This window comes from Salmo salar, chromosome ssa29, assembly GCF_905237065.1.
Source record: "Salmo salar chromosome ssa29, Ssal_v3.1, whole genome shotgun sequence".
Taxonomy (NCBI): domain Eukaryota; kingdom Metazoa; phylum Chordata; class Actinopteri; order Salmoniformes; family Salmonidae; genus Salmo; species Salmo salar.
In genome coordinates, this window is record NC_059470.1 from 11,612,232 (window position 1) to 11,622,850 (window position 10,619).

Genomic DNA, 10,619 nt, shown 5'->3' on the forward strand with positions numbered 1-10,619 from the left:
TTGAGAGAATTGTTTGCCAGAAGAAGTTCACTAGTGGCAATAAATATTATTGTCGTAGATTCACCACTAGAGGCAAACATTTGCAAACTTCTGGCAACATTTTGTGGCACACTATTTAGTTTGCAGCAAATTTGACATAAACTTGCAGGAAGTTTGCCGCAATAAATGATATACTGTTCATGACACTGGAGGTGACAGTTGGTCATGAAGATGTGTGTGTTTTCAGAGGACAATAATGCGCTGTGTGTCATATAAACGAACATTTTCATCAGACAGGACATTTGAAAGATACAGTAGGAGGCAGTTTGCTTCAAAAGTGTTTGGTGTGCGTTTTATCACACTGCCCACATCATACTCACTGTATGCCGAAAAAAGGGCCTTGAGGTAGATGATACGTGACGAGAGCAGACAAAAGAAATGCGTAAACAATGCCCAGAAGCTTGTATTTTTGGAATTGAAGTGATTTAGTGGCCAACTGTTTTGGGAAATTACACTGTAAAGATGTCAGATCAGCCAAGTGAATAAGGCCACCGTAGCCCCAAATGAAATAACTTTTGCTGACTTAGTGGCAGGGAAGGGAGAAGGATGGGGAGGGATGGGGGGAGAAATGGGCAGGCTCTTCTCCTCCACCACACAGACTGCTGATGCTGTGGATTGGTGGGACAATAACCATTCAGGAGGAATTGTGAGGGCACCGCGCGGATGGAAGGTTCTCCAGAAAAGAGGGGACAGAAGAAGGGAGGATATCCTGCTTCCTGCCAGGGGAAGTGAGGGAGGCCAGAGCGTGCAGATCCATTGTGGAAAGCCCAACATGGAGCCCTGTTACCCTGCACTATCATAGGCTGAACGAGGCTGGGGAGGGCCTGAAAAAAACACAATCATACACCGTCATGTACTAACATACAGAGAAATACATGAACAAAATGTAAACACACATGTAAATGCAGTCATACACAGTCCATGCTCATGTGGAATCATATCATAAAACAGATTTCTTTCCCTCTTTTTCTTTATTATTTTTTACCCAAAAAAATATGTTTCATTTGTACAAACTCACGCTTTGTTTTTGTGGATAATATCATAACCTAGCAAGGAAAATAAATCTGGGATGTATAACGACATTGATGTATATTCTTACACATTCACTGCACTTAGTAATAGAATAGAAAAATCATATATTCTCTATTATAAAATCTGTAAGAAGTGACATGACAGGTTTTTTACATTCGCAAAGTGCCATAGTTCAGGTTGGGGACAAGGGGAATCGGAGGGTAAAAAACCCCACTTGGAACAAGGAGGAAATAAGATAACACTAAGACAACACATAGTCCTCTGACAGTTAATGTCCTCCCTCCCCTTTACGGGAACACATTGCCGAAGAGTTCCCTTTTAACTTGCAAAAAGCACCACAATGTAGTCCTGTCCCTCCTTTAATCAGAATCATCATTATGAAATGGATCAATCTGTCTTTGCTGTGGTGCAATCACATCAAACAGTAATCCTCTCCAATTCTTCTCATGTTCTCCATAACATCCTATTGTCATCGCTGTGTGAGCCCGTTCTTGTTTTTGTCTTCCTTTGGTTTGGTGACTCCTTTGTCTCTGTCATAAAGTCCATCATAGTCCATAGTTTTTTCTCATCCGTGGCCGGCAGCTCAGATCAGAACATTCTCTCTGTGTTGAAGACCTTCAGCTTGGTCATGAAGTTGAAGTAGATGAAGGCCAAACAAACGAGCAAGTTCTTCATCAGGTAGAGGAGTGGCGTTACAAAGCCGAAGAAGGCAATGAGGCCGATACGCACAAACAGGAAAGGCAGATCCTGCAGGGCCACGCCTAGCAACGACAGCAGGGGACTGTGGGGCATGACCACCAGCCGCAGGCACGACAGGTAGCTGAAGATATAGATAGGGAACACCCAGCCTGAGTAGTAGACCGCCGGGTGCCCTGCCACCCTCACCATCTCCACCGTGTCCATCCAGAACAGAAAGCTGTCCACAAACACTTCGGCTCGGGCATCGCTGGCACACAAGAAGCGCAACGGGCCTGTGTAGGCATATGGTGAGACGCCGTGGTCTGCGGACATGCTGGCCGAGCGTGCAGAGCATGCCGAGCGCGAGCTCAGGCCTGACATGCTGAACTGTCTGCCTTGTATCTGGTTAACTGGCATCCCCTGGAGTGTCCAATTGGCCTCTGGTTGAAACCCCGCCCCGTTCTGGTCCTGCCCATTTGGATTACCAGGTTGCCCTGGTTGTGTAGGTTGCCCGGGCACAGCTGGCGTTACGGATGCCGCAGGGTTTTCTGGGTTTACCGGTGTCACTGGGGTTACGTTCGTGAGGACAGTGGAAGGGATCTCAGCATCTCGGGCCAATTCGTTAGCTGGACGGAAAGACAATAGCACATGGGTATGTTAGCCATGATAGAACAACCCAGATCAGAACATCTCATTATGGCACAGACCCATGGAGCACACCACGTCATTTCAACGTGGACAACTGGGTAATATTTGGTTGAGACGTTGATTGATAAGATTAGAACCTACATTCACTCCCTCAAAAAAAAAACGCCAAAGGTTTGTTGAATTCCAAATGTGTTATCACTATGCTTTCAACCGTCTAAAAGCACAGCCAAATTTTTATGGAAAAACCGTGTCTGATTTTTGGTTTAGTTGTCACTGAAATGTTTTATCACTGCACTTTCAACCATTTAAAAGCACAACAATGTTCAAATGGGAATACGTCAGATATTTTGTTTATTTATAAAAAATGTGTTATCACTGCGCTTTATCTTATCGCACAACCAAATGACCTGGATTGCAGTTGAGATTTCTTTCAAAGTACATACAATCCACTTATTTGAAGGGGGGTCCACATACTTTTGTATATACTGTATAGTGTATGTTCTGTTTGCATAGATCCATCTGTGCCACTGACTTAGACTGGATTTAATGCCAATTTGTCTATAAATTAATCATTTATATGTTGGATCTCAACCAAAAATCTTAAAGAATGTCACGCCCTGATCTGTTTCACCTGTCCTTGTCTCAACCCCCTCCAGATGTCGCTTATTTTCCCCAGTGTATTTATCCGTGTGTTTCCTGTCTCTCTGTGCCAGTTCGTCTTGTCTGTTTCGAGTCAACCAGCGTGTTTTTCCCTGTGCTTTTGCTATTCCCTCTTTTGCTAGTCCTCCTGGTTTTGACCCTTGCCTGTTTTCTGGACTCTGTTCCCGCCTGCCTGACCAGTCTGCCTGCCCTGACCTCGAGCCTGCCTGCCACTCTGTACCTCCTGGACTCTGATCTGGTTATGACCTTTTGCCTGTCCACGACTATTCTCTTGCCTACCCCTTTTGGAACTAATAAATATCAAACACTCTAACCATCTGCCTCCCGTGTCTGCATCTGGGTCTGAGCCCTTATAAAGAAAGAATACTACTAAACAGCACTAAATCAAACTTTAAATGCACTTTAAATCATTTTCTATTTGATTTAGTCCTATTCTTTCACTTAATTTGTTTGAGATGGAGATGTGAATCCAACATATTAATAACTCACTTGTAGATTACATTTGAAGTCAACCAAAGCTTGAAACTCTATATTTAGTTGAATCCTGGGTTGAATTGAAACAATACCTGTTCGATATAGGCCTAAACGGTATAATTCATGATATACAGTATGATAAAGTATGGTTTCATTTAATTTCATGTCATTATACTTACTCTTTCAAATTAATTTCAATAGAAACAGTGAATCTACAAACATTTTAAGTGGAGGATTCTCAATAATCATTCTCACGGTAGCACATTGGTAGTTGCCAGTGTCAAATAGCTAAGCTGGGCTTGGTTGAAACTCTGGATGGGAGACCAAAGGGTAGCTATAGATCAATTCTCCAGTTGGAGATGCTGCCAAGCCTATTGCTTTTTTTCTGATAGTGGACATAACAATGAAGATCTGACGTTGTTTCTAAAGGTACAAATTCAATGTTATTGTATCATACAAGATTTGTCTATGTTGAAAATTGGTTAGCATTACATAATCCTGATGTTGAAATTTCAACTTCAAAAAAGTTAGACTTTTTGCAAATCCAATGTACTTTAAAACATAGATTCCACATCACAAAACATTGGCAAATGACATTAAAACAACGTTGATTTAACCAGAGTCCAACAAAGTAGAACACAGGACAAGACAGGGATTTTCTCTCTGGGCTATATAGGCACTATATTTGACCAACAGCTTTTCTGATCAGTGGAAAAGGACAAACGTTTTGGATCTGGATCATTTCTTCAAATAAAGGGATTCCAAGAAAATGACAGCTGCCCTTAGAACAACGTCATGGTTTTTGCCAATTCAGCACTGTTACGAATAATCCGTTCGTGGGTCATACATAGAATTTCCTGTTAATTTCCTGAGAAAGAGAACATATCCCCTGATAGTGTGAGTATTGTTGTCGTCATGAAATTACACTACTGTTGGTCCCGCTGCATGTGACAAGAGGTTGTGCTCAGTGAGTTGGCAGTGGATCATGTAATGTTCAGTTGAGTACACGCAACAGTAGCTCAGCCTGGCCTCAGATCCATACAAAGCATACTACACTTATTTTTGTATACCTACAAGACGTATGATATGTACTAATAGTCTAGTAACTTTAGACAGAAACAAAAGTAGGGAGGTTGGTTGAGAGGATGGACGAGCGTCTAGCAATCCAAAGGTTGTGTGTTCCACTCACGTCAGGGACAACTGTAGCTTTTAGCTAATCCTTCCCCTAACCCTTTTCCTAAACGTAACCTAGTTCTCCTAACCTTTTACATAGATTATCCTAACCTTTGTCATTAGTCCTCCTAACCACCAATGTAAATTCTCCCTGTAATTCTCATTTTTTGTTACAACGCAACAAGCAACATGGTCTCAACGAAAGACACAAAATACTATGTCATCCAATTCATATGCTATTGTACAACTGAGCAAGAAGAATTATACTATACATCCTCTAATTTGTATGATATTGTAAGACCGCTATTCTATTCACAACGTAAAGTAATATACACTATATATACAAAAGTATATGGACACCCCTTCAAATTAGTGGATTGGGCTATTTCAGCCACACACGGTTCTGATAGGTGTATAAAATCGAGCAAACAGCCATGCAATGTCCATAGACAAACATTGACAGTAGAATGGCCTTACTGAAGAGCTCAGTGACTTTCAACGTCGCACCGTCATACGACAAGTCAGTTTGTCAAATTTCTGCCTTGCTAGAGATGCCGCGGTCAACTTTAAGTGCTGTTATTGTAAAGTGGAAATGTCTAGGAGCAACAACAACTCAGCCGTGAAGTGGTAGGCCACACAAGCTCACAAAACGGGACCACCAAATGCTGAAGCACTTAACTCGTAAAAAAGCATCTTTCCTCAGTTGCAACACTCACTACCAAGTTCAAAACTGCCTCTGGGCCTCCCGAGTGGCTCAGCAGTCTAAGGCACTGCATCGCAGTGCTAGTTGTGCCACTAGAGATTCTGGGTTCGAGTCCAGGCTCTGTCCTAGCTAGCCGCGACTGGGAGACCCATGAGGAGGCCCACAATTGGCCCAGTGTCATCTGGGTTAGGGAAGGGTTTGGCCGGCAGAGATGTCCTTGTCCCATCGCGCACTAGCGACTCCTGTGATGGGCCGGGCGCAGTGCACGCTGACACGGTCGCCAGGTGTACGGTGTTTCCTCCAACACATTGGTGCGGCTGACTTCCGGGTTAAGTGGACATTGTGTCAAGAAGCAGTGCGGCTAGGTTGGGTTGTGTTCTGGAGGACGCACGGCTCTCGACCTTCGCCTCTCCCGAGTCCGTACGGGAGTTGCAGCAATGGGACAAGACTGTAACTACCAATTGGATACCACGAAATTGGGGAGAAAAAGGGGTAAAAAAAACTAAAAGGTTAGCACAAGTACTGGAAATGCGTTCTCTGGAGTGATGAATCACGCTTGTCCAATGGACAAATCTGGGTTTGGCAGATGCCAGGTAAACCCTACCTGCCCCAATGCATAGTGCCAACTGTAAAGTTTGGTGGAGGAGGAATAATGTTCTGGGGCTGTTTTTCATGGTTCGAGCTAGCCCCCTTAGTTCCGGTGAAGGGAAATCTCAACGCTATAGCATACAATTACATTCTAGACAATTATGTGCTTCAAACTTTGTGGCAACAGTTTGGGGAAAGCCCTTTCCTGTTTCAGCATGACAATGCCCCTGTGCACAAAGCGAGGTCCATTCAGAAAAGGTTTCTCGAGATCGGTGTGGAAGAACTTGAGCGGCCTGCACAGAGCCCTGATCTCAAACCCATCAAACATATTTGGAATGAATTGGAACGCAGAGATAGGCCTAATCACCCAACATCAGTGCCGGACCTCACTAATCCTCTTGTGGCTGAATGGAAGCAAGTCCCCGCAGTAGTTTTCCAACATCTAGTGGAAAGCCTTCCCAGAAGAGTGGTGGCTGTTATAGCAGCAAAAGGAGGACGAACTCCATATTAATGCAGATGATTTTGGAATGAGATGTTCAACGAGCAGGTGTCCAGATAATTTTGGTCATGTAGTGTATCTTTCTAAATGGAGGGAACTCATTTACATACCAAATCCAACGAGTTTCCCTTAGACCAGGTTGAGTAGCTAGCCAATGTTCAATTAAACGTGTGTGTTTAACGCAGAGCTTTGTATTCTCACCGTGTCCAGTGAGTCGACTGTGGCGGATCCTCTCCACAATATCGATGCAGATGAGAGAGAAGAGCACCAACGACACGGGGAGCTCTGCAAACGTATCCTGTCTTATACTGTTATTGATCTGCACCTGAGAGAAAACAATGATCAAAACCAATCAGTGATTCAAATCAGACTACAATGCTAGCCCCGATTGTGATCTAATGAAACCCTCATGTGCCAGTCAGGTACCAGCTTGACTTCCCCTTCAAACCTTCTCCAAACACTACATACAACCCTATGAGTGCTATACACTGAGTGTACAAAACATTAGGAACACCTGCTCTTTCCAGGACATAGACTGACCAGGTGAAAGCTATGATCTCTTATTGATGTCACCTGTTAAATCTACTTCAGTCAGTGTAGATGAAGGGGCGGATACAGGTTAAAGAACGATTTTTGAGCCTTGAGACGATTGAGGCATGGATTGCGTATGTGTGCCATTCAGACGGTGAATGAGCAAGGCAAAATATTTAAGTGCCTTTGAAGGGGGTATGGTAGTAGGTGCCAGGCGCACTGGTTTGAGTATGTCAAGAACTGCAATGCTGCTGGGTTTTTCACGTTCAACAGTTTCCCGTGTGTATCAACAACAGTCCACCACCCAAAGGACATCCAGCCAACTTCCCTCAATTGTGGGAAGCATTGGAGTCAACATGGGCCAGCATCCCTGTGGGACGCTTTCAACACCTTGTAGGGCCCATGCCCCGATGAATTGAGGCTGTTCTGAGGAGGGAAAAGGGTGTGCAACTTAATATTAGGAAGGTGTTCCTAATGTTTTGTACACTCAGTGTATACCCTCTGTGACACTTGGTTAGTGGGCTAATCACTTAGCTCTGGTATGTTCTCTACAGGACACAGAACAAAAGAGACTGGGCTGAATTTATGGCTTCTCTTATGTAAAAGAGAGTAGATAAACCAAGGACCTGAGTCACCCATGGACCTTTAGGAACCTCTAAAAAGTGCTTCATAGACAGCTAATAGGAGGTGGGCACATCACAGACAGGAAGTCGGAAAGTGCCAGACAGACAGCCAATGTGACCAGGGTGGCTGGGACAGGAAGAGGAACTCAGCTGCTTATCAGTTGCTCCTTGGTCATAGGTCTGTAGATTGCTCCCCTGAGAACCCAACTGTTCCTTTGCTCTCATTACCTTTACCCCCTCCTCTCTCATAAGACCCCCGCTATGAAACTGCACTTTAAGGAACTTTCATAATGCTGTGGTGGTGCCATAATGGTAGAATAGGTAGACTACAGTCGGCATTCTGCGTAGTAGGGTTTGATGTGCATGGAACCATCTAGACAAGGGATGGGCAACTTGATGGGGGTGGGGGCCACAAAAAAACAGAACTCATCATGAGGGGCCGCAGTGGCTTGTCGGTCTGCCCAGTGGCTCGTGGGCCCCCCTGCGAGCAAAACATTTTAACGGCACCCCTTAAAAAGTTAATTTCCTGCAATTATGCACATTTTGTCATGGGGCAGAGAGAAAATGTTGCCGTTTTAAAGCAAATTTGCTGCAATTCTATACATTTTGCCATGGCGCGAAAAGAAGATTTTATAACTAATTTCATGCAATTCTACACATTTTGCCATAAGGTGGAGGCAAATGTTTGCCAATTTTAATATGATAACTGATGATCAATGGGCCCCATCCCGGTCGCTAATTCAACCATGCTTTCTAAAAGTTTAGATAGCTAGCCACTAGACTAATTTACCAATAAATAAATAAAAATAGCTGACATAGGCTAATTGAGTGACTGCTGATGCACAACCAAATTTCGAAATTGCGCGTTGTGTATTCTATTATTCTAACTGGTCCGCGGGCCTACAAAATGGTGGGGGGGGGGCTGCCAGTTACCCATCCCTGATCTAGACATACAGTCGAATGACATAGAAGTGGAGTAGTACAATCCAGACATTGACGTCTACTTGTTTTCATCGTTCCTCGACTCCAATCAGGGACTGATTTAGACCTGCTACATCAGGTGAGTGGACTCTCGGGCTGCTCAATGGCATTAATCTATTAATCAACTACTGGGGGGAGGAGGAACTGAAAACTAGCAGTACTGCAGACCTCAAGGCCTGGAAGTGAATACCTCTGACTTAGAATGTCTCTCTGAAAGTGTCCCTCTCATGGTCAAACATAGACACACTGAGATGAGAATAAACAAATGATGCATACTACTGGGGTCACATGGTTTACCTCTGAGCTGGCGATGAGAAAGGCAAAGCAGGGTAATGTGGAAAGGATCAAATAGACCAGGGCCACCGGCCTCCTGAGAGAGAGACAGAGAGAAAAGGAGATAGATATAGGAGGGATAGTTTGAGTTATAGGCTAGAGGTTTTCAAAAAGGAAAATATCGATGCATTTGGAAATGGATACTGCCAAACCAATTGCAGGCCCGTCGAGAATCGGACACAGCACAGCTACCGGTCAGGTTCATGCCACAAAGACCAGACAGCCATTACTACACCCCAAGGCTCTGTTCCAGAAAACACTGTGCTGTGATATCACAGCTACAGCTCCTAGCTCCTAGCTTAGACAGTGGATTCCCAACTAGGCCACAGACCAGACAGGCCAAACAGACACTCACCACTTCTTCCTCCCGACAAGAAACTTCTTATTCGTGAATACCATGTACTTCATGGGCACCCAGACCAGCAGGGCAGCAGAGGTGACATAGGCGATGGAGGAGGCCACGGTGAGCCAGTAGGCGGTGCTTGCGTCGCCGGGCGGCTGCGCCACGCTCTTGACCCGCGCTACAATGAGGGCGAACCTCTGCATGACGATGAAGAGCGGCACGCACAGGCCTGCGAACTGCAGCACCTCGCACAGGGCGAACTTCAGCGTCCTCCCCGAGGCCATGCTGTGGCAGCCCCTGTGCTGGGGGCACTGAAAAAAAAGAGGGAGGGAGGGAGAGAGGGGGCTGTTGTCGCAGTGAAGCGACCCCTGTCCCTCTGAGGGCTGGTTAGGCCTCGGCCCGCTGCATTGTCTGCGTCCACTAGCATTTTCCACATGCTACAACCCCGGCTCACTGCTCTGCCGTTTGCTTACACTGCACTAGGCATTGTGTACCTATATCGGCGCCAGCGGGTCGGTGTGATGCGGCTGCCCCTCTAACCTCTTTATGGAGGTTACAAACAAATTGTCTCTCTCTCTCTGGCCCTTCAAGGATATTATTTTTCAGAAAGAGGCTTAAGCCTTGGAAGAGATGTGAAACCAAAAGGAAAAGATCTATGGAGCAGAATCATATGGAATAATATAAGGGTAACACCATACATGTCCAGTCCCATGTTAAATTAGCAGAGAGAAAGAGAGCTCTTCATGCTTTGGCTGTCCTGTGCTTTGCATGTTCATCCTGCCATGACTACACATTCCCATCTTGTGGTACTCTGCAACACTCTGCCAGCAGTGTGACACAACACAGTGTTGGACTGCAACCAAAAGCAATAAAACATCAATCTCAAGAAGCGTGTTCTCTGATACTGTAAAAGAGATCTAGAGATGATGTATCCCCTTCCAGGCCAGACCGAAGTGAGTGTAGGGGAGACAGGAAGAGAACAAGCACAAGGGAAGGAGGGAGGAATAGAGAGCGGGGAAGAAGAGAGAGGTGAAAGAGAGGAAAAGAGAGGAAAAGAGAGGGAGAGAGTAAACTTTGAAGACAAGCTCAATCAAGTGTTACTGAAGAGAAATGGAATTACGTTAGTATTGAATTATTTGATCTTATTTGTACTGACATGTATGTGATCAGTTACACAGTACATACACACAAAAAGTAGGTCACATGGAGGAGAGGCTTTGTGCCGTGAGGTGTTGCTTTATTTGTTTTTTGAAACCAGGTTTTCTGTTCACTTACGCTATATAAGATGGGAGTTCCATGCACTCATTTGTTCTG

General features: G+C 44.8%; 1 protein-coding gene across 1 annotated transcript; it reads right to left on the bottom strand.

Moving 5' to 3' along the window:
* Positions 1-991: 991 nt before the first annotated feature.
* On the bottom strand, positions 992-9,620 carry LOC106590071 (transmembrane protein 236). Its single transcript, XM_045710556.1, has 4 exons — positions 9,318-9,620; positions 8,927-8,999; positions 6,696-6,819; positions 992-2,387 (listed from the first exon to the last, which is right to left on the bottom strand). Exons 1-4 carry the CDS (start codon positions 9,587-9,589, stop codon positions 1,660-1,662), a joined length of 1,197 nt encoding a protein of 398 aa, XP_045566512.1. The 5' UTR covers positions 9,590-9,620; the 3' UTR covers positions 992-1,659.
* Between the last annotated feature and the right edge of the window lie 999 nt (positions 9,621-10,619).

Coding starts and splice junctions, on each gene's coding strand:
- LOC106590071 (XM_045710556.1), bottom strand. CDS start 9,589: ATGGCCTCGGGGAGGACGCTGAAGTTCGCCCTGTGCGAGGTGCTGCAG. Junction 9,000..9,317: donor CTTGTCGGGAGGAAGAAGTG/GTGAGTGTCTGT, acceptor TCTCTCTCTCAG/GAGGCCGGTGGCCCTGGTCT. Junction 2,388..6,695: donor CAGTCGACTCACTGGACACG/GTGAGAATACAA, acceptor ATGTGCTATTGT/CTTTCCGTCCAGCTAACGAA.